At 42.4% G+C, this 24,127-nt stretch overlaps 1 protein-coding gene across 1 annotated transcript in view; it reads left to right on the forward strand.

Annotated features, from left to right (window-relative positions):
• LOC138367363 (uncharacterized) overlaps positions 1 to 24,127 on the forward strand; it is a 293,394-nt gene that overhangs the window by 206,831 nt on the left and 62,436 nt on the right. The window contains exon 2 of the mRNA XM_069328846.1: positions 6,111 to 6,222. Within this exon, the coding sequence (XP_069184947.1) occupies positions 6,111 to 6,222 (112 nt within the window). The remainder of the gene's footprint in view (positions 1 to 6,110; positions 6,223 to 24,127) is intronic.

Genomic DNA, 24,127 nt, shown 5'->3' on the forward strand with positions numbered 1-24,127 from the left:
CTGTTACTGTCTCCTGCTGTTACTGTCTCCTGCTGTTACTGTCCTCCTGCTGTTACTGTCTCCTGCTGTTACTATCTCCTGCTGTACTGTTTCCTGCTGTTACTTGTCTCCTGCTTGTTACTGTCTCCTGCTGTTACTGTCTCCTGCTGTTACTTTGTCTCTGCTGTTACTGTCTCCTGCTGTTACTGTCTCCTGCTGTTACTTGTTGCTCCTGCTGTTACTATCTCCTGCTGTTACTGTCTCCTGCTGTTACTGGTCCTCCTGCTGTTACTGTGTCCTGCTGTTACTGTCTTCCTGCTGTTACTGTTCTCCTGCTGTTACTGTCTCCTGCTGTTACTGTCTCCTGCTGTTACTGTCTCCTGCTGTTACTGTCTCCTGCTGTTACTTGTGCTCCTGCTGTTACTGTGCTCCTGCTGTTACTGTCTCCTGCTGTTACTGTCTCCTGCTGTTACTGTCTCCTGCTGTTATTGTGTCCTGCTGTTACTGTCTCCTGCTGTTACTGTCTCCTGCTGTACTGTCTCCTGCTGTTACTGTCTCCTGCTGTTACTGTCTACCTGCTGTTACTTGTCGTCCTGCTGTTACTGTCTCCTGCTGTTACTGTCTCTGCTGTTACTGTCTCCTGCTGTTACTGTCTCCTGCTGTTATGTGTCCCTGCTGTTACTGTCTCCTGCTGTTACTGTCTCCTGCTGTTACTGTCTCCTGCTGTTACTGTGTCCTGCTGTTACTGTCTCCTGCTGTTATTGTGTCCTGCTGTTACTGTCTCCTGCTGTTACTGTCTCCTGCTGTTACTGTCTCCCACCGTTACTGTCTCCTGCTGTTACTGTCTCCTGCTGTTACTGTCTCCTGCTGTTACTGTGTCCTGCTGTTACTGTCTCCTGCTGTTACTGTCTCCTGCTGTTACTGTCTCCTGCTGTTACTGTGTCCTGCTGTTACTGTGTCCTGCTGTTACTGTGTCCTGCTGTTACTGTCTCCTGCTGTTACTGTCTCCTGCTGTTACTGTCTCCTTCTGTTACTGTGTCCTGCTGTTACTGTCTCCTGCTGTTATTGTGTCCTGCTGTTACTGTCTCCTGCTGTTACTGTCTCCTGCTGTTACTGTGTCCTGCTGTTACTGTATCCTGCTGTTACTGTGTCCTGCTGTTACTGTCTCCTGCTGTTACTGTGTCCTGCTGTTACTGTCTCCTGCTGTTACTGTCTCCTGCTGTTACTGTCTCCTGCTGTTATTGTGTCCTGCTGTTATTGTGTCCTGCTGTTACTGTCTCCTGCTGTTACTGTCTCCTGCTGTTACTGTCTCCTGCTGTTACTTTCTCCTGCTGTTACTGACTCCTGCCGTTACTGTCTCCCACCGTTACTGTCTCCCACCGTTACTGTCTCCCACTGTTACTGTCTCCCACTGTTACTGTCTCCCACCGTTACTGTCTCCCACCGTTACTGTCTCCCACCGTTACTGTCTCTGGTGATGCGGCACAAAAGCTTCGGGTGAGATGACAGAACACGAATCAATGGCTATAAATTGGATATGAAAACAAAGAATGAATGTGACTACAGAAGGCCTATTGGCCCATATTTTCTCTCGTTTCTTCAATGTTGTGTTCGGGGGTCTTGAAGTGGGTAGAATATAGTTACGCGTTAATTGCCTGTTGATTGCTGGCGTTGACTTTTTGATGTGTAGTGCCTCGCTGATGTCGAGCCTCCTGCTATCGCTGTATCTATCGATGATTTCTGTGCTGCTTGTTAAGATTTCCCTGGTGATGGTCTGGTTGTGAGAGGAGATTATATATATATATATATATATATATATATATATATATATATATATATATATATATATATATATATATATATATATATATATATATATATATATATATATATATGTCGTACCTAGTAGCCAGAACGCACTTTTCAGCCTAATATGCAAGGCCCGATTTGCCTAATAAGCCAAGTTTTCATGAATTAATTGTTTTTCGACTACCTAACCTACCTAACCTAACCTAACCTAACTTTTTCAGCTATCTAACCTAACCTAACCTATAAAGATAGGTTAGGTTAGGTAGGGTTGGTTAGGTTCGGTCATATATCTACGTTAATTTTAACTACAATAAAAGAAAATTGACCTCATACATAATGAAATGGGTAGCTTTAATATTTCATAAGAAAATAATTAGAGAAAATATATTAATTCAGGAAAACTTGGCTTATTAGGCAAATCGGGCCTTGCATAGTAGGCTGAGAAGTGCGTTCTGGCTACTAGGTACGACATATATATATATATATATATATATATATATATATATATATATATATATATATATATATATATATATATATATATATATATATATATATATATATATATACGCCAGGCTGCTATTGGCAAGGGCAAGTTACTGAAGGCTATTATATATGGCGCTAGTGTCAGTACAACTAGTACTTTTACAACTTACTGAAGCTCACAGCAACACGCACATATATAACAGGACGCTACTAGCAACAACAGGACACTACTAGCAACAACAGGACACTACTAGCAACAACAGGACACTACTAGCAACAACAGGAGACTACTAGTAACAACAGGACACTACTAGCAACAACAGGACACTACTAGCAACAGCAGGACACTACTAGCAACACCAGGACACTACTAGCAACAACAGGAGACTACTAGTAACAACAGGACACTACTAGCAACAACAGGACACTACTAGCAACAACAGGACACTACTAGCAACAACAGGACACTACTAGTAACATAGTAACAACAGGAGACTACTAGTAACAACAGGACACTACTAGTAACAACAGGACACTACTAGCAACAACAGGACACTACAAGCAACAACAGGACACTACTAGCAACAACAGGACACTACTAGCAACAACAGGACACTACTAGTAACAACAGGAGACTACTAGTAACAACAGGACACTACTAGTAACAACAGGACACTACTAGCAACAACAGGACACTACTAGCAACAACAGGACACTACTAGTAACAACAGGAGACTACTAGTAACAACAGGACACTACTAGTAACAACAGGACACTACTAGCAACAACAGGACACTACTAGCAACAACAGGACACTACTAGTAACAACAGGAGACTACTAGTAACAACAGGACACTACTAGTAACAACAGGACAATACTAGGTAACAACAGGACGCTACTAGTAACAACAGGAGACTACTAGCAGCAACAGGACACTACTAGTAACAACAGGACGCTACTAGTAACAACAGGAGACTACTAGGAGCAACAGGACACTACTAGTAACAACAGGACGTTACTAGTAACAACAGGAGACTACTAGCAGCAACAGGACACTACTAGGTAACAACAGGACGCTACTAGTAACAACAGGAGACTACTAGCAACAACAGGACACTACTAGCAACATCAGAACACTACTAGCAAAATCAGAACACTACTAGCAGCAACAGGAGACTACTAGCAGCAACAGAACACTACTAGTAACAACAGGACACTACTAGCAACAACAGGAGACTACTAGCAGCAACAGAACACTACTAGCAACAACAGAACACTACTAGCAGCAACAGGACACTACTAGCAACATCAGGACACTACTAGCAACAACAGGACACTACCAGGTAACAACAGGACACTACTAGCAGCAACAGGACACTACTAGCAGCAACAGGAGACTACTAGGTAACAACAGGACACTACTAGCAACATCAGGACACTACTAGGTAACAACAGGACACTACTAGCAACAACAGGACACTACTAGCAACAACAGGACACTACTAGCAACAACAGGACACTACTAGTAACATAGTAACAACAGGAGACTACTAGTAACAACAGGACACTACTAGTAACAACAGGACACTACTAGCAACAACAGGACACTACAAGCAACAACAGGATACTACTAGCAACAACAGGACACTACTAGCAACAACAGGACACTACTAGTAACAACAGGAGACTACTAGTAACAACAGGACACTACTAGTAACAACAGGACACTACTAGCAACAACAGGACACTACTAGCAACAACAGGACACTACTAGTAACAACAGGAGACTACTAGTAACAACAGGACACTACTAGTAACAACAGGACACTACTAGCAACAACAGGACACTACTAGCAACAACAGGACACTACTAGTAACAACAGGAGACTACTAGTAACAACAGGACACTACTAGTAACAACAGGACAATACTAGGTAACAACAGGACGCTACTAGTAACAACAGGAGACTACTAGCAGCAACAGGACACTACTAGTAACAACAGGACGCTACTAGTAACAACAGGAGACTACTAGGAGCAACAGGACACTACTAGTAACAACAGGACGTTACTAGTAACAACAGGAGACTACTAGCAGCAACAGGACACTACTAGGTAACAACAGGACGCTACTAGTAACAACAGGAGACTACTAGCAACAACAGGACACTACTAGCAACATCAGAACACTACTAGCAAAATCAGAACACTACTAGCAGCAACAGGAGACTACTAGCAGCAACAGAACACTACTAGTAACAACAGGACACTACTAGCAACAACAGGAGACTACTAGCAGCAACAGAACACTACTAGCAACAACAGAACACTACTAGCAGCAACAGGACACTACTAGCAACATCAGGACACTACTAGCAACAACAGGACACTACCAGGTAACAACAGGACACTACTAGCAGCAACAGGACACTACTAGCAGCAACAGGAGACTACTAGCAGCAACAGAACACTACTAGCAACAACAGGACACTACTAGCAACTACAGGAGACTACTAGCAGCAACAGAACACTACTAGCAACATCAGGACACTACTAGCAACATCAGGACACTACTAGCAGCAACAGGATACTACTAGCAGCAACAGGACACTACTAGGTAACAACAGGACACTACTAGGTAACAACAGGATACTACTAGCAGCAACAGGACACTACTAGGTAACAACAGGACACTACTAGCAGCAACAGGACACTACTAGCAACATCAGGACACTACTAGCAACATCAGGACACTACTAGCAGCAACAGGATACTACTAGCAGCAACAGGACACTACTAGGTAACAACAGGACACTACTAGCAACAACAGGATACTACTAGCAGCAACAGGACACTACTAGCAACAACAGGACACTACTAGCAACAACAGGAGACTACTAGCAGCAACAGAACACTACTAGCAACAACAGGACACTACTAGCAACATCAGAACACTACTAGCAGCAACAGAACACTACTAGCAACAACAGGACACTACTAGCAACAACAGGATACTACTAGCAACAACAGGACACTACTAGGTAACAACAGGACACTACTAGGTAACAACAGGACACTACTAGCAACATCAGGACACTACTAGGTAACAACAGGACACTACTAGCAACATCAGGACACTACTAGGTAACAACAGGACACTACTAGCAGCAACAGGACACTACTAGCAACATCAGGACACTACTAGCAGCAACAGGACACTACTAGCAACATCAGGACACTACTAGCAGTAACAGGACACTACTAGCAACATCAGGACACTACTAGCAGCAACAGGACACTACTAGCAGCAACAGGACACTACTAGCAGCAACAGGACACTACTAGCAACATCAGGACACTACTAGCAGTAACAGGACACTACTAGCAGCAACAGGACACTACTAGCAACATCAGGACACTACTAGCAACAACAGGATACTACTAGCAACATCAGAACACTACTAGCAGCAACAGGACACTACTAGCAGCAACAGGACACTACTAGGTAACAACAGGACACTACTAGCAGCAACAGGACACTACTAGCAGCAACAGGACACTACTAGCAACAACAGGACACTACTAGGTAACAACAGGACACTACTAGCAACATCAGAACACTACTAGCAACATCAGAACACTACTAGCAGCAACAGGAGACTACTAGCAGCAACAGAACACTACTAGCAGCAACAGAACACTTCTAGCGACAACAGGACACTAATAACAACATCAGAACACTACTGACAACAACAGGAGACTACTAGCAGCAACAGGAGACTACTAGCAGCAACAGGTGAGGGACGAGGACTAACAGGGGGTGTCACTGTTGCAGATGGCGGGAGCGTGCGGGGTGGCGCCGGCGCCGGCCGTGTGGTGGTGGTGCCTGCTGGCGCTGCTGGCGGGCCTGGCGTCTCCAGCTCCTCTAGCTACACGTTCTCCGTCAGGTGAGTACACATCCCCCAATGTGTTTATGTGTCCTGTGTCTTGGCTTCCGTGTGTGTGTGTGTGTCCTGCGTGTGTCCGGTGGCTCAGTGATCTTTAAGGGGTTTCAGGGGTTCCTGAACTTCCTTGTTTAGCAGCTTCTTCCTCCTCTTTCTCTCTTCTCCTTCAGCTCTCTCTTTAAGGGGTGACGGGCGGAGAGGAAGGGCGGGAAGAGCGGGGATTAGAGGGGGTAGGATTTAACACCTTTCTGAAGGATTGCGCTTCGCTGACAGAGGATTCCCTCACTCCTTTCTCTTTTTTTCTCTCTCTTGATCTTCCCTTCTTCGCCATTATTGTCATTTCCTCTCTCCCCTTCACTTATTTCCTGTTCCTTACGCCTTTTTTTTCTTCCACATCTAGTTCTTTCTCTTATTTCGCTGCCTGTTTCTCTTCATCTAATTTGATATTTATCTTTTTCCTCCTTCGCTACCTGTATTTTCTCCTCTTTCTCCTCATTTTCTACTCTCTCAGCTTCTTCTATTTCCTCTCTCCGGGTCCTCCCCAGTCAGTTACGAGGGTCACAATACTACTTCAAAGAAAGTCAACAATAGACAAAGTTTTCTTGAGAGACGGTAGCGCAAACAAGGCGAGAGAGACGCAACAATAAGCCAGGGAAAACGTACAATAGGACTGCAGGGAAAATGAAAGAGAAAGCAGCAAAATGACTCACAATGGGCAGGAAAATTATTAACGACCTGAATTATTATTTCATTATTAATGAAAATCCTGAAAAGATCATTAAATGTTTCCATGTTGTCGGGGGTCAGTAATTAGCCTTGTTTCAAACACACACACACACTCACACATATGTGTATATATATCTATATCTATATATATATATATATATATATATATATATATATATATATATATATATATATATATATATATATATATATATATATAAATAAAAGAATAAAAAATTGCAAAATTTTATCAACATATCCAGTCCGGACGGCTTGAGGCGAGCACTCTCTCTATCTCTCTCTCTCTCTCTCTCTCTCTCTCTCTCTCTCTCTCTCTCTCTCTCTCTCTCTCTCTCTCTCTCTCTCTCTCTCTCTCTCTCTCTCTCTCTCTCTCTCTCACTCTCTCTCTCTCTCTCTCTCCCTTTCTGTTTCGTATCCTAACACCATTTTAACCCCCCTTTTCCTTTCCCAGTGTTACCAGGTTTGTGAAACATTTAAACGAGTTACGAGAGGTCATACCGGGGTTTCGCTCTTCCTCTGGCAATAGTGGAGATTGGTTAAGCAAATTATATGGATTTATCGGATAGTGTAATGTCACCAGTGAGACCTGGCAACACTGCGCAAGGCCCGAATCTTTTATCGGGTTTATCTGGCAATATTGGAATTATCAGATGTGTATATGGATTTTTATGCATATGTTATAATTAGTATTTTGTTTGTTTTCATAATTTATTCCCAAGTTTTTTTTTTTTTGTCTTTCTCCGGTTCTTCGTTCCGAGACGAAACACTGATAATCCTTCCTCGGATAATATAATATATCTCATATATAAATTATATATGTGTGTGTATATATATATATATATATATATATATATATATATATATATATATATATATATATATTTATATTTATATATATAATATAAATATTTATATGATATATATTATATATATATATTACTATATAAATCGAGCCTATATAAAGCCAATATAAATCCTAAATAATAACTGTAAAATCAGCGTAAATCCTATATATAGAGCTTTCATAATTCTCTCCTAATCTATAGAGGATATATCAGGTTCAGAACTCAGCAAGCGTTTACACAACCATTTACGAAACATTTGCATCTTTTGCCTCATTCACGGGGGGGTGGAAGGGCTTAGTTTACATTGATTAAGCAGACAATGAACTGCGAAGAACTAGGAGGCTGTTATATAACAATAATAACGTTTAGTTTAGAGTATTAAGCTCGTAAATTGTGTAAACAAAGCCGCCAAAATTGTTGAAAGATGGACAGGCTTCGTAAGTGGGTGGGGTAAATGCTTGATGAATACAGGCATTTAAGAATATGAATCAGCTGTTGCGAGATAAGATGAAAGGGATGATCAGTCATCCGACATCTTGCCCTCGTATAATTAGTAAACATCATACGTCATCATTAGTCAACATCATAACTCATCATTAATCACTATCATAATTCACCATACATCATTATCAATCACCTCCATAACACGTCATAACTTATCGTTTAGTCAACATCATATCTCATTATTATTCTGCGTCATAACTCGTCAATTATCATCCATATCGTCACCATCGGTATTATCAACCAATCCTCAATATCGTCACCATCGGTATCATCAACCAATCCTCAATATCGTCACCATCGGTATCATCAACCAATCATCAATATCGTCACCATCGGTATCATCAACCAATCCTCAATATCGTCACCATCGGTATCATCAACCAATCCTCAATATCGTCACCATCGGTATCATCAACCAATCCTCAATATCGTCACCATCGGTATCATCAACCAATCCTCAATATCGTCACCATCGGTATCATCAACCAATCCTCAATATCGTCACCATCGGTATCATCAACCAATCATCATTATTATCACTCATCACTATCATCACTATCATCACCATGTCTTCACTATCATCACCATGTCTTCACTATCACCAATGGTTATCGTGAGTCTGGCAACACTGAAGAGGTCTGATAATTTCGCGGTCGCGAAAGATTCGCGAGTCGATCAGGTTCTGATACCACTGAGAGATCTGATGGACGAAGTTAATTTTGGCGAAAATTTACATATGATCCGTCAGTTAATTTGGCGCAGCGTGGCGTATGGGTAAACTAACCATCGGCAAATTTAGCGAATTGAAGAGTTCGCGTTTGAGTAGCGTGATGGGTAATCAACTTGGCGGGAAATAAATGCGAATCCGCCCGGAAAATTTCACGAGTAGTTAAGTTGGCGAGAGCAAATTGAGTTGAGCCTCAGCTGATCAGAGGAACCGAAGCACACCTTAATTAGCAAATACTTGAGTAGGTACTCGAGAGATGAGTTGCACTCTAGCCTCTAGTGCTCAAGAGTCCTCCTCCTCCTCCTCCTCCTTGAGTCAGTCTCAGAGGCGAGGGAGGGAAAAGGAAATGAGATAGATGGGATAGGAAGAGATAAACTGGAAGTAAAGGAGATAGAGAAGATCAAATGAGACGTTCATTGAGGCTTGAAACATATATATATAAATGTATATATATATATATATATATATATATATATATATATATATATATATATATATATATATATATATATATATATATATATATATATATATGCGAACAAGCCTGAATGGTCCCCAGGACTATATGCAACTGAAAACTCACACCCCAGAAGTGACTCGAACCCATACTGCCAGGAGCACTCTGCATTTTTCCAGTTGATCATATTTGCCTTACTATTTGATTTGTTAAGATGGCAGCTCCGAGAATATTCCACAAGTCCCCCAGTTCGTGTCACGTGGTCTCCGCCAATAGGGAGTAAGGTGACACGCTGTGTTCTAAGAGTGACCCAGATATCAGAGGTCAATGGTATGAGCCAACGCGACCGGAGCAAGACTGGTGCCTTGTAAGATTAGCATTGCCTGAGGCAGGCCTATAGGCGTTGGCAACAGGCCAATAGGCGTTGGCAACAGGCCTATAGGCGTTGGCAACAGGCCTATAAGCGTTGGCAACAGGCCTATAGGCGTTGGCAACAGGCCTACCAAGGAATACTTCCTGACGTGTGACTTCCTTTATTACTTTAAAACTGTAAAGAAAGGGATTTACTGATATTTAGAAATCGGGGTCAGGACTACTTATGTCCTCTTACGAAACCTATGCTTCTTTTTCCCCACTCATGGCGGCATTGTTTACATATATGTTACGGCCCTCTCGGGACGCAACGGGGTTCTCACTCTGATGTTGTTAGAGGAAGATATATGTATCCGTTCCCAAGCCAGTAGTGGCTATCAAGGGATGAGATCCGTGACGCAAGTAACTTAAAAGGGAGTAGGGAAAGAAAGTTAAGAACTTAATATTATAATGTTCACCATCACCGATTAAATATATAGAATAAAAGAGTACACAAGGGGGAGGGGTATTAACACTTTACAGGGGGATCATGCATAATCTAGTCTTCTGCTGAAGACTCTTGATCAAGAAGCTAGGTGTTGAGTCCGCGGTGCTTTCTTCGTGGCCTCAAGACGTGTCTTCTGAGAATGCCGAGCCTACCCTGGCCACAGGTCAGCCAAAACACAGGTCCACTGGGGGCACCGTCGTGGAGGCCGTCAACCACACGTCCAGCAGGTCTGCTGGCAGGTACTGAGCCACCAAGGCTGGTACGGCCACTCCACGAACGATAAAAGGGGTACGCCCTAGACAGGAGTCTCGTGTGATATCACAAATCACCCTCCTGTCCTCAATACCCCAGTGGATTATCGTCTCCAACAGTCGGTCCCGGGTAAATCCTTTCACTGCCACTCCACTGGCAGGCTAACACACCACAGTGTTCTTCCGGGGGGACGACGTCACAACAGCTGCAGCAAACTTCACAATATGGAGACGGGCTGCCTCGGGTAGACTGACTCAACCGTCAACACAGTGGTCCCAGGTCGACTCTGTAAACAGACACGTCATCAATAACTGGGACACACTAATACATCTCACTTACGGGCTCGGGCACAAACACCTGACGTATCCAGTCCATAGATGGCGCTGTCGTCGGAACACCACCTCACCAGAGGTCAGGGGCGGCGGTGTTGAGCGCTGAACCAGACTGGAAACTGGTCCTCGAGGCCAGTACACGCTGTCCTCACTAGGTGTCGTCGTCCGTTTGGCGGGGGTTTCGGGAGCTGACCCACAGATGGCGTAGTTGTTACTGCTCCTTGCTCGGACGCTGGATCCGGGTTCGTAACAATATATTAAACTGTTAATGACTTCCGAAGCGTTACGAGGTTGTCTGTAACAATAATAACCTTGGGTTGGGAAGTTTCCAAGCTCGTAAACTGTTTAATAAATGTAAACAAAGCCGCCATTATCGACGAAAGATGTACAGGTTTCGTAAGGGGAGACTTTAAGTGCTTGATGAGTCCCTGAGTCAGGGTCTTGTAGCAATTTATCGCAAGAGCAGCTGCCAAAGGAGCCGCAGCCAGCCACTCACAGGCTGCCAAACAGCATCAGCTGGCGCACTGAACACATACTTTATAAAAACAAATTTCTATTAAGTTTAACCCGGAGACCGGACGCTACACTTTGCTAATTGCCGAGGACACCTCGATAAATTCTGGTTGTCATTAGAGAACCATTGATGACGAAATGATATAAAAAATTTGCATAATGACACCTGCCTCTGGCCGGATTGCCACCAATAGGTGGCAATCCGGTGTTAGGAAACTGAGGCGCGTGTGGAGCTCATCAACTTAACATCATCGGTCGAAAAAATCTGAATATTTATTAACTATTTAATCCGCCTAGCGCGACTCATCAAGTAGTATAGCAACTTTAGGGCTGAGTAAATAATTACTCGCAAGTTGTGTCGCCACGTCAGGAGTTGACCACAAGAGCCGTCAAGATATTACAGCAAAGTGCATGGTAGATCTTAGACTCCTGTCAGTGGGAGATGAAGTCTAGGTAAAGGTTGGTGCAACATAAGTGTATTTGGGAGCTCTGCTAATCATTATTTGATTAAGAGTGAGTTTATCTACTTGGTGTTGTCGGTAGAGCGTCAACCTAGCTACGTGCAGGGCCGGTGTTCAATCCCCCGACGGTCCAAGTAGATAGACACCGTTAATTAACTATGTCATTTAACCCCAGGCCCTATCCTGTCCAACCCTACGTGCTATATAGTCATATTGGTTAAGTGGATTTCACCTCATAATTTTCCTTCCTTCCTTCCTTCCTTCCTTCCTTCCTTCCTTCCTTCCTTCCTTCCTTCCTTCCTTCCTTCCTTCCTTCCTTCCTTCCTTCCTTCCTTCCTTTCTTTCTTTCTTCCTTCCTTTTTTTCTTTCCTTCCTTCCAAAATATGTTTCATTTACTAATAACCTGCAAGCATATTATGTACACACATATATATATATATATATATATATATATATATATATATATATATATATATATATATATATATATATATATATATATATATATATATATATATATATATATATATATATATATATATTATTAAATATGACCGAAAAAGTAAGATTAATAATTCTAACACGAATTTTCTCAATCTTTCGTACATTACGCTTCACTGTTGGAGGTAAATCAAAAATCACTTCTCCAAAATTCATTTTTATTTCTAGTCTGACGCGACACGGGCGCGTTTCGTAAAACTTATTACATTTTCAAAGACTTCACAAATACACAACTGATTAGAACGTATCTCTGATTTTATATCTACATTTGAGTGAGGTGGGAAGGGTGATGTGGCATTAACACAAGACAGAACAGGAGGGGATATTAATAGGGTATTAAAAGTATCAACACAAGACAGAACAGAAACAATGGGTATTGAATAGAAGTGTTTGTAGAAAGCCTATTGGTCCATATTTCTTGATGCTTCTATATTGGAGCGGAGTCTTGAGGTGGGTAGAATATAGTTGTGCAATAATTGGCTGTTGATTGCTGGTGTTGACTTCTTGATGTGTAGTGCCTCGCAAACGTCAAGCCGCCTGCTATCGCTGTATCTATCGATGATTTCTGTGTTGTTTACTAGGATTTCTCTGGCGATGGTTTGGTTATGGGAAGAGATTATATGTTCCTTAATGGAGCCCTGTTGCTTATGCATCGTTAAACGCCTAGAAAGAGATGTTGTTGTCTTGCCTATATACTGGGTTTTTTGGAGCTTACAGTCCCCAAGTGGGCATTTGAAGGCATAGACGACATTAGTCTCTTTTAAAGCGTTCTGTTTTGTGTCTGGAGAGTTTCTCATGAGTAGGCTGGCCGTTTTTCTGGTTTTATAGTAAATCGTCAGTTGTATCCTCTGATTTTTGTCTGTAGGGATAACGTTTCTATTAACAATATCTTTCAGGACCCTTTCCTCCGTTTTATGAGCTGTGGAAAAGAAGTTCCTGTAAAATAGTCTAATAGGGGGTATAGGTGTTGTGTTAGTTGTCTCTTCAGAGGTTGCATGGCTTTTCACTTTCCTTCTTATGATGTCTTCGATGAAACCATTGGAGAAGCCGTTATTGACTAGGACCTGCCTTACCCTACAGAGTTCTTCAAGAACTCTGAAGGGTAAGGCAGAAGAACTCTGTAGGGTAAGGCAGGTCCTAGTCAATAACGGCTTCTCCAATGGTTTCATCGAAGACATCATAAGAAGGAAAGTGAAAAGCCATGCAACCTCTGAAGAGACAACTAACACAACACCTATACCCCCTATTAGACTATTTTACAGGAACTTCTTTTCCACAGCTCATAAAACGGAGGAAAGGGTCCTGAAAGATATTGTTAATAGAAACGTTATCCCTACAGACAAAAATCAGAGGATACAACTGACGATTTACTATAAAACCAGAAAAACGGCCAGCCTACTCATGAGAAACTCTCCAGACACAAAACAGAACGCTTTAAAAGAGACTAATGTCGTCTATGCCTTCAAATGCCCACTTGGGGACTGTAAGCTCCAAAAAACCCAGTATATAGGCAAGACAACAACATCTCTTTCTAGGCGTTTAACGATGCATAAGCAACAGGGCTCCATTAAGGAACATATAATCTCTTCCCATAACCAAACCATCGCCAGAGAAATCCTAGTAAACAACACAGAAATCATCGATAGATACAGCGATAGCAGGCGGCTTGACGTTTGCGAGGCACTACACATCAAGAAGTCAACACCAGCAATCAACAGCCAATTATTGCACAACTATATTCTACCCACCTCAAGACTCCGCTCCAATATAGAAGCATCAAGAAATATGGACCAATAGGCTTTCTACAAACACTTCTATTCAATACCCATTGTTTCTGTTCTGTCTTGTGTTGATACTTTTAATACCCTAATAATATCCCCTCCTGTTCTGTCTTGTGTTAATGCCACATCACCCTTCCCACCTCACTCAAATGTAGATATAAAATCAGAGATACGTTCTAATCAGTTGTGTATTTGTGAAGTCTTTGAAAATGTAATAAGTTTTACGAAACGCGCCCGTGTCGCGTCAGACTAGAAATAAAAATGAATTTTGGAGAAGTGATTTTTGATTTACCTCCAACAGTGAAGCGTAATGTACGAAAGATTGAGAAAATTCGTGTTAGAATTATTAATCTTACTTTTTCGGTCATATTTAATAATATATGTCTACAGGAAAGACTGCTACCAAAATATACTAATATATATATATATATATATATATATATATATATATATATATATATATATATATATATATATATATATATAACTGAAAACTCACACCCCAGAAGTGACTCGAACCCATACTCCCAGGAGCAACGCAACTGGTATGTACAAGACGCCTTAATCCACTTGACCATCACGACCGGACAAAATGAGGTGATAGCCGAGGCTATTTGAACCACCCCACCGCCGGCACTCGGATAGTAATCTTGGGCATAGCATTTTACCAAATCACCTCATTCTTTGGGGCACACGTGAGGAACACAAATGCGAACAAGCCTGAATGGTCCCCAGGACAATATGCAACTGAAAACTCACACCCCAGAAGTGACTCGAACCCATACTCCCAGGAGCAACGCAATTGGTATGTACAAGACGCCTTAATCCACTTGACCATCACGACCGGACAAAATGAGGTGATAGCCGAGGCTATTTGAACCACCCCACCGCCGGCACTCGGATAGTAATCTTGGGCATAGCATTTTACCAAATCACCTCATTCTTTGGGGCACACGTGAGGAACACAAATGCGAACAAGCCTGAATGGTCCCCAGGACAATATGCAACTGAAAACTCACACCCCAGAAGTGACTCGAACCCATACTCCCAGGAGCAACGCAACTGGTATGTACAAGACGCCTTAATTCACTTGACCATCACGACCGGACAAAATGAGGTGATAGCCGAGGCTATTTGAACCACCCCACCGCCGGCACTCGGATAGTAATCTTGGGCATAGCATTTTACCAAATCACCTCATTCTTTGGGGCACACGTGAGGAACACAAATGCGAACAAGCCTGAATGGTCCCCAGGACAATATGCAACTGAAAACTCACACCCCAGAAGTGACTCGAACCCATACTCCCAGGAGCAACGCAACTGGTATGTACAAGACGCCTTAATCCACTTGACCATCACGACCAGACAAAATGAGGTGATAGCCGAGGCTATTTGAACCACCTCACCGCCGGCACTCGGATAGTAATCTTGGGCATAGCATTTTGCCAAATCACCTCATTCTTTGGGGCACACGTGAGGAACACAAATGCGAACAAGCCTGAATGGTCCCCAGGACAATATGCAACTGAAAACTCACACCCCAGAAGTGACTCGAACCCATACTCCCAGGAGCAACGCAACTGGTATGTACAAGACGCCTTAATCCACTTGACCGTCACGACCGGACAAAATGAGGTGATAGCCGAGGCTATTTGAACCACCCCACCGCCGGCACTCGGATAGTAATCTTGGGCATAGCATTTTACCAAATCACCTCATTCTTTGGGGCACACTCATTTTGTCCGGTCGTGATGGTCAAGTGGATTAAGGCGTCTTGTACATACCAGTTGCGTTGCTCCTGGGAGTATGGGTTCGAGTCACTTCTGGGGTGTGAGTTTTCAGTTGCATATTGTCCTGGGGACCATTCAGGCTTGTTCGCATATATATATATATATATATATATATATATATATATATATATATATATATATATATATATATATATATATATATATATATATATATATATATATATATATATATATATATATATATATATATATATATATATATATATATATATATACTGTCCACGAAGTTGGGCCAGGTGGAGAACTTTGATAACATCGGTCTTGTTTATAATAGTAAGCTCTTCAACATGTCTCTTGTGTACTGGAAGATTATGATGTACTGACCAGTCCTGAATCCTGAGTGGGTGAATACTAGAAAGGAATCTTCTTGCAAGGTTATCTACCTCAGGTAGAAATCAGGTCAATGATGAGAGGGTAGAATACCTATAGGAACAGAGGATACTCAAGATGCCAGACTTCCTCAAATAGACTTGCTGTGTTAATGATATATATTTTATTACGAGGATTTAAACTTTGCTATGTTGAGTGATACCTTGATGTTTCCCGCTGTTTATAGCAGCAACATTTAATATGTTTCCCGCTGTTTATAGCAGCAACATTTAATATCAAGCTCTAAGTAATTTTCAAGCCACATCATGTAGGAACACCAACTAGGAACTCGTAATAGCCATACTAGTAACACCTTTTGGCTGCACTTTCAAGACATTCTTAGTTTTTCTTGAAAGACTAGACAAAGACGAATGGCAACAACATCTCGCAGAAACTATACGTTACATTCGCAGGCAACACCTGCTAGCAACATATGCAAGCAACACCTTTTAGTAATCTCTTTAAAAAATACTTGCTAACAATATCTATATTAAACAAATACAGGCAACACCTGCTAGCAATCACTGTAGAAAACCCTAGCAACGATTACTGATAACTTCTGCTTGCAATATGTGAGAGAAATACTAGCAACATCTGCAATACAGGCAACACCTGCTAGCCACATGTGCTTTCAAACACATCCGTAAGTCCGTGCAAACGAAACAATAAGGGTAAACTTCTCTAATTGGTTTTCTCTCTCTCTCGTTATTAAGCGAGGAAATATGCGAACTATTCCTTCGTAACTGTATAACAGACCGGCGGAGTTGGGCTCCATGGGAATGGTATAGTGTGTTAGTGTGTTGGTGGGTTAGTGTTTAGTGTTTCAGTATGCGGTAGTGTGCTAGTGTGTGTGGTGGTGTTATTGGTAAGGCAATTGTTATGACTGCTAAATTGAGAGCTTCATCACTGAGGGAACCTGAAAGTCTCTTAAGAATCGTATGGGATTTGATGTGAGGGCTTCCAGCCGGAGGTGAACTGGTCGCTGAGTGGACAGTGCGCTAATTCACTCGGAAAGTTATGCACTCATTGAAGTAATGTACTCAGTACTGAAACGTGCTCAACGGAGGTAATGTACTCAGTGATGTAATTTGTCAATTATGTACTCAGTGATGTAATTGTGAATTGTGTACTAAGTGATGTAATTGTGAATTGTGTACTGAGTGATGAAATTGTGAATTGTGTACTCAGTGGGAACAATGGACTAAATTAAGTCACTTAGTGAAGTGATGAACTCAACCTAGTAATGTACTTGGCAATGTACTCAGTGGAATAATATAATCGGTGAAGTCATGAACTCAATTAACTAATGTAATCAGTGATAACATGACGGCGATAACAACCCCGTAGAAATAACTTCCCTCTGACGTTCGTGTTAGTGAGTAACAAGTCTACGGTACGGGCCAGCCACATTTCACTTACCCCGGGGCGGCAAATACCACCACACGACACACAAAGAGATCACACTAACGTGATGCATCAAATGAACAAATCCACAAGGGCCTCGGAGAAGGCTACGGGATCCAGTAAGTTAGTAGAACTTCAGGTTTCAACCCTTTTAACCCTGTCGTAGCTCAGTCGATTAAGGCAGTGTCTGGGTTGCTCCCGGACGCAGGTTCGAATCCTCGTCACGGCCCTTGTGGAATTGAGCACCACACGAGAAAAGTTTCTCTCCCTAGCTCCCTATTGTTATCCCAACACAATGCAAAGATTCACATATAGTTTTGGGAGAAGTCCGTCTCATTTCCGAGACAATCCTCATGTCTCATGTCTTCATAAGTTGCAGTGAGGAACTATTATTGATAATGAGTGAAAAAAGTTATAACCAATGAGAGTTGCATTGGTTTATAAACATATCTAACAGTTATTATGGAGTAATACGTTAAATAAGCATAAAATGTAGTTACGTGGGCGCTTGCTACGATACCAGACTTTTATCTTTCTTCAGAATATAGAAATAATTAACTTTTTGGTGAGAGTTAGTTTAAGTTTTTAATAGAGTCATTACAAACTGCTGATCCTTTAGTGCCAACGATTTTCTGAGATGAAGGTAAGGAAATTAATTAACGTTTTGTTATAATATTTAACAGACTGTTGTACCAGTCTGGAGACTAGTGGGGACAGTCTAGAGACTAGTGGGGACAGTCTGGAGACTAGTGGGGACAGTCTGGAGACTAGTGGGGACAGTCTGGAGACTAGTGGGGACAGTCTGGAGACTAGTGTGAACTGTTGTACCAGTCTGGAGACTAGTGGGGACAGTCTGGAGACTAGTGGGGACAGTCTGGAGACTAGTGGGGACAGTCTGGAGACTAGTGTGAACTGTTGTACCAGTCTGGAGACTAATGGAGACTGTTGTACTAGTCTGTTGGTTAGTGGTAACCACTGCAACAGTTTATTAGATTAGTGGTAAGTGGCACTTTAACAGTGCTTGACTTACCTTGAACGACCAGGGTGAAACACAGGTGACCAGTATGAAGAAGGATGCAGACTTCACACAAACACATTCGGATAACTGGATATGAGGTAAAGATTGGAATAAATTAGATAGCGACTCGGACGCTTTGACTTTGTAGTTGATTATGATACAGATAATCACTATGATTGGAGAATTAGAGTGCACATAAAATATGTTAATACACGAGTCCATTGTGACGTGATATTTTTTTTTATCCTATTGGGGTAAATTTACGGCTTGAAGACATCCTTGGAGGATTATTGTGAGGATTTCACTTGGTGGTGGCACGGGCATTCAGAGCGAGGGAAGAATTGCTGAGTGTGTGTGTGCAGCAGGAATGCCAGACACGGAGTGAAAGTGGCTTACCGTTTGATGCATTTCCTTCCAACCACATTTCCCTCCTGCTCCTTCCCCTCCTCCCGTCCCATCGTAAATCATTATCCTATTCGCCTCCAAGGGCTATTTAGTCTTAATGGCTTGGCGCCTTGTCCTGATAATTCTCTCTTTCCTCTCCTACCTCTTCCCCCTTTTCTTAAGGTAACGTTTGACACCCCCAATTCCCTACCACCCCGACCCCCCACCCCCACCCCCAACCCCCACCCCTCTTTCCCATCTGTTTCTCAGTGCAAGACTGAATACTTGCTCATTTCACTCATAATAACAACGAGACATCTCTAATGTTCTTACACCTAGTGTGTGGCTCTTGTGTGAGGCATCTCTATTGTTCTTACACCTAGTGTGTGGCTCTTGTGTGAGGCATCTCTAATGTTCTTACACCTAGTGTGTGGCTCTTGTGTGAGGCATCTCTAATGTTCTTACACCTAGTGTGTGGCTCTTGTGTGAGGCACCTCTAATGTTCTTACACCTAGTGTGTGGCTCTTGTGTGAGGCACCTCTATTGTTCTTACACCTAGTGTGTGGCTCTTGTGTGAGGCACCTCTAATGTTCTTACACCTAGTGTGTGGCTCTTGTGTGAGGCACCTCTATTGTTCTTACACCTAGTGTGTGGCTCTTGTGTGAGGCACCTCTATTGTTCTTACACCTAGTGTGTGGCTCTTGTGTGAGGCACCTCTATTGTTCTTACACCTAGTGTGTGGCTCTTGTGTGAGGCACCTCTATTGTTCTTACACCTAGTGTGTGGCTCTTGTGTGAGGCACCTCTATTGTTCTTACACCTAGTGTGTGGCTCTTGTGTGAGGCACCTCTATTGTTCTTACACCTAGTGTGTGGCTCTTGTGTGAGGCACCTCTATTGTTCTTACACCTAGTATGTGGCTCTTGTGTGGGGCACCTCTAATGTTCTTACACCTAGTGTGTGGCTCTTGTGTGAGGCACCTCTATTGTTCTTACACCTAGTGTGTGGCTCTTGTGTGAGGCACCTCTATTGTTCTTACACCTAGTGTGTGGCTCTTGTGTGAGGCATCTCTATTGTTCTTACACCTAGTGTGTGGCTCTTGTGTGAGGCACCTCTATTGTTCTTACACCTAGTGTGTGGCTCTTGTGTGAGGCATCCTCTATTGTTCTTACACCTAGTGTGTGGCTCGTGTGTGAGGCACCTCTAATGTTCTTACACCTAATGGAGGAAACAAAATTATCACTCGATATATAAACTGAGAAGCGGTGATATACCTTGTTTATAAATCAATAAAATAATATTACTCATATTTTAAGGAAATACATTATTTTTGGTTTACAGTTTCCACCTGATGTAAACTCAAGAATTTAATAACTTATATTCTCGGACTGCTGACTTTAAGGCAAAATCCTCAGAGTTATAAAGCGCGTCTGACCTGTTCAAGACGGTGTTTCTGTGAGGTTCAACCAAAGGTAATTTAATATAAGACTGAAATATGCAACATTTGACTTATAAGTCAACTTTTGGTAACACACTCTTACAAGCTGGAGGCAGAGTTGCATACGTCGGTGTCTTCAGCAAGGAGATTGAAATTGACCATTATACATAAGTCAGTGATCTCTCTTTCGTTTTTTAACGATAATATATATATATATATATATATATATATATATATATATATATATATATATATATATATATATATATATATATATATATATATATATATATATATATATATATATATATATATATATATAACCTAGAAGGGGTACCACCTATGGTGCAAGTGTAGGGACCCATAGCCTCGGAGAAGAAAATAAAGAGAACTCAGAGAAGACCTTGTGAATCCTCACTGAACACTTTGATATTTTCTACTACTACCATATATATATAGGTACCTCTACTGCTCTTACACCTAGTGTGTAAGACACACCTAGTGTTCGTTATGTTATGATCACAAGGTATCAGTTAGGAGCTATGGTCATAAGTCATCAATTATAATAGCCAGTTAATCTAATTTTGCCCCGAGGGGCGAGTTTATGTGGCAGCGCCACTCATCTTGTGAGTGGACACACTGCCATAGCAGCATGTACAACACTCCCGAATAGGAAGAAAACCCGCTGGGTTGTTCATCCTGTCACTTGTACCCAGACACAGCTGGGACTTGCTTAACTGTCTCAAGCGTCAGTGTGTCTCTCTCAGCTCCTCAAACAAAAAGATTTTAACATTTGTCAACCCTCTATAATCTTACGTTATCTTGCGGGTGCAAAATGGGGGAATCTTTTATGAACAGTTTCTATATTTGACAAATGGTCTTTTCCTAACTCAAACAATGTGCTGTTTATTATTCTACACATATTTCTTATGTCTCATAGATGTTCACATTCTTAGTTAGAGTCCCCCCTCGACCCCGTGTGTTGAGAGTGACCTTTGACCCCCGTGTAACCTGAGGGCGCCATGACCTGCTGATTACATCCACCCTGAATGGGTTTCCTCGCGCTGTATATCACCTGAGGCTAACAAGCCTCTGAGCGCGGTGCATTGTGGTCTAGGGACCGTTGAAAAGGTCGTTTGAGAGATCCGGGACTCAGCCATTGTTGTCCTCAATGAATGAGTGACAGCTGCGTCACTCACTGTGGAGGAGCAACCACACAAAAAAGTTCTTAAGTTCAAGACACTTAAGTTCATGAACAAAAAAAAAGTGGTAACTTTTGTTTATGAAAAGGTAAAGGGGGGGGGAACTTTTGTTTACGAAATGCACGTTAAAATTTTATATATTCAAAGTATGATAAGTTTTTTTTTTTTGCTTATGAAAAAAAACATAATAAACTTTTATATATTAAATGGCGCGGGGGAAATACTCGCATTTAAAAACGTGAGTGAATCTCCCTTTTATGAAAACGAGGAACAAGAACATTTTGTTTACAACTGTGAGTTAGTTTGTAGATTTATGGCAATATTAATATACTTTTTTCCTCACATTACACGTGACTGATATGAGATACTTGATATTAATTCAAGAAGAAAAATTACTTTTTTTTACCTGTGTTTTGATAAGCTAGTGATAATTGTGTTTAAAAACTGTAAATTAACGAAATAATTTGACAGTTTCACGAACATTTGAAGCGTTTGGTACTTTTTGTACCAAGTTGTAGATGGTATTGAAGGGGGGTAGCTGAAGATCTCTCTCTCTCTCTCTCTCTCTCTCTCTCTCTCTCTCTATCTCTCTCTCTCTCTCTCTGTCTCTGTCTGTCTGTCTGTCTGTCTGTCTGTCTGTCTGTCTCTCTCTCTCTCTCTCTCTCTCTCTCTCTCTCTCTCTCTCTCTCTCTCTCTCTCTCTCTCTCTCTCTCTCTCTCTCTCTCTCTCTCTCTCTCTCTCTCTCTCCCTCCCTCCCTCCCACCCCTCCACACACACACTCACAGGTCAGGGCCGGACAAATGCGAGCCACCGTCGCCGGATCACGTCTCAGCGAGCCGGCTGTTGGTCAAGGGATTACGGTCCAAACACACAGATTTCATCCTTTACTTACCCTGAAAACATTGAGCATCCTGAAGCCCTTTTTTTATATATATATATATATATATATATATATATATATATATATATATATATATCGATTCACTTTATAAATGCATAATGCTACAAATTTTAAAACCTAACGATATTATTCATAATTATTCATATTATTCATGGGCTTACCTTACCTTGAGGTGCTACCGGGGCTGAGCGTCCCCGCGGCCCGGTCGTCGACCAGGCCGGGCTTAGCCACACTCCTCACTAGGCTTCGAGAGGTAGGTAAGGACAGTCAAGGAAAGATAACTGTATTGATGTCTAAGTCTAGGGAGGATAGTTGAAGTAAAGTCTAAGATATTCCATGAAAAATACCATACATTAAGGTAGAGATGGCCCAGCAGAGCCAGCTGACAGTAGGTAGAGATGGTTCAGCAGAGCCAGCTGACAGATGGTAGAGATGGTCCAGCAGAGCCAGCTGACAGTAGGTAGAGATGGTCCAGCAGAGCCAGCTGACAGACGGTAGAGATGGTCCAACAGAGCCAGCTGACAGTAGGTAGAGATGGTCCAACAGAGCCAGCTGACAGATGGTAGAGATGGTCCAACAGAGCCAGCTGACAGATGGTAGAGATGGTCCAGCAGAGCCAGCTGACAGACGATCCAGATGGTCCAGCAGAGCCAGCTGACAGTAGGTAGAGATGGTCCAGCAGAGCCAGCTGACAGAAGGTAGAGATGGTCCAACAGAGCCAGCTGACAGTAGGTAGAGATGGTCCAACAGAGCCAGCTGACAGTAGGTAGAGATGGTTCAGCAGAGCCAGCTGACAGAAGGTAGAGATGGTCCAACAGAGCCAGCTGACAGAAGGTAGAGATGGCCCAACAGAGCCAGCTGACAGTAGGTAGAGATGGTCCAGCAGAGCCAGCTGACAGAAGGTAGAGATGGTCCAACAGAGCCAGCTGACAGTAGGTAGAGATGGTCCAGCAGAGCCAGCTGACAGTAGGTAGAGATGGTCCAACAGAGCCAGCTGACAGAAGGTAGAGATGGTCCAACAGAGCCAGCTGACAGTAGGTAGAGATGGTCCAGCAGAGCCAGCTGACAGTAGGTAGAGATGGTCCAGCAGAGCCAGCTGACAGTAGGTAGAGATGGTCCAACAGAGCCAGCTGACAGAAGGTAGAGATGGTCCAACAGAGCCAGCTGACAGACGATCCAGATGGTCCAGCAGAGCCAGCTGACAGTAGGTAGAGATGGTTCAGCAGAGCCAGCTGACAGTAGGTAGAGATGGTCCAACAGAGCCAGCTGACAGATGGTAGAGATGGTCCAACAGAGCCAGCTGACAGACGATCCAGATGGTCCAGCAGAGCCAGCTGACAGTAGGTAGAGATGGTCCAGCAGAGCCAGCTGACAAATGGTACAGATGGTCCAACAGAGCCAG

Source organism: Procambarus clarkii, chromosome 22 (genome assembly GCF_040958095.1).
Source record: "Procambarus clarkii isolate CNS0578487 chromosome 22, FALCON_Pclarkii_2.0, whole genome shotgun sequence".
Lineage (NCBI taxonomy): Eukaryota > Metazoa > Arthropoda > Malacostraca > Decapoda > Cambaridae > Procambarus > Procambarus clarkii.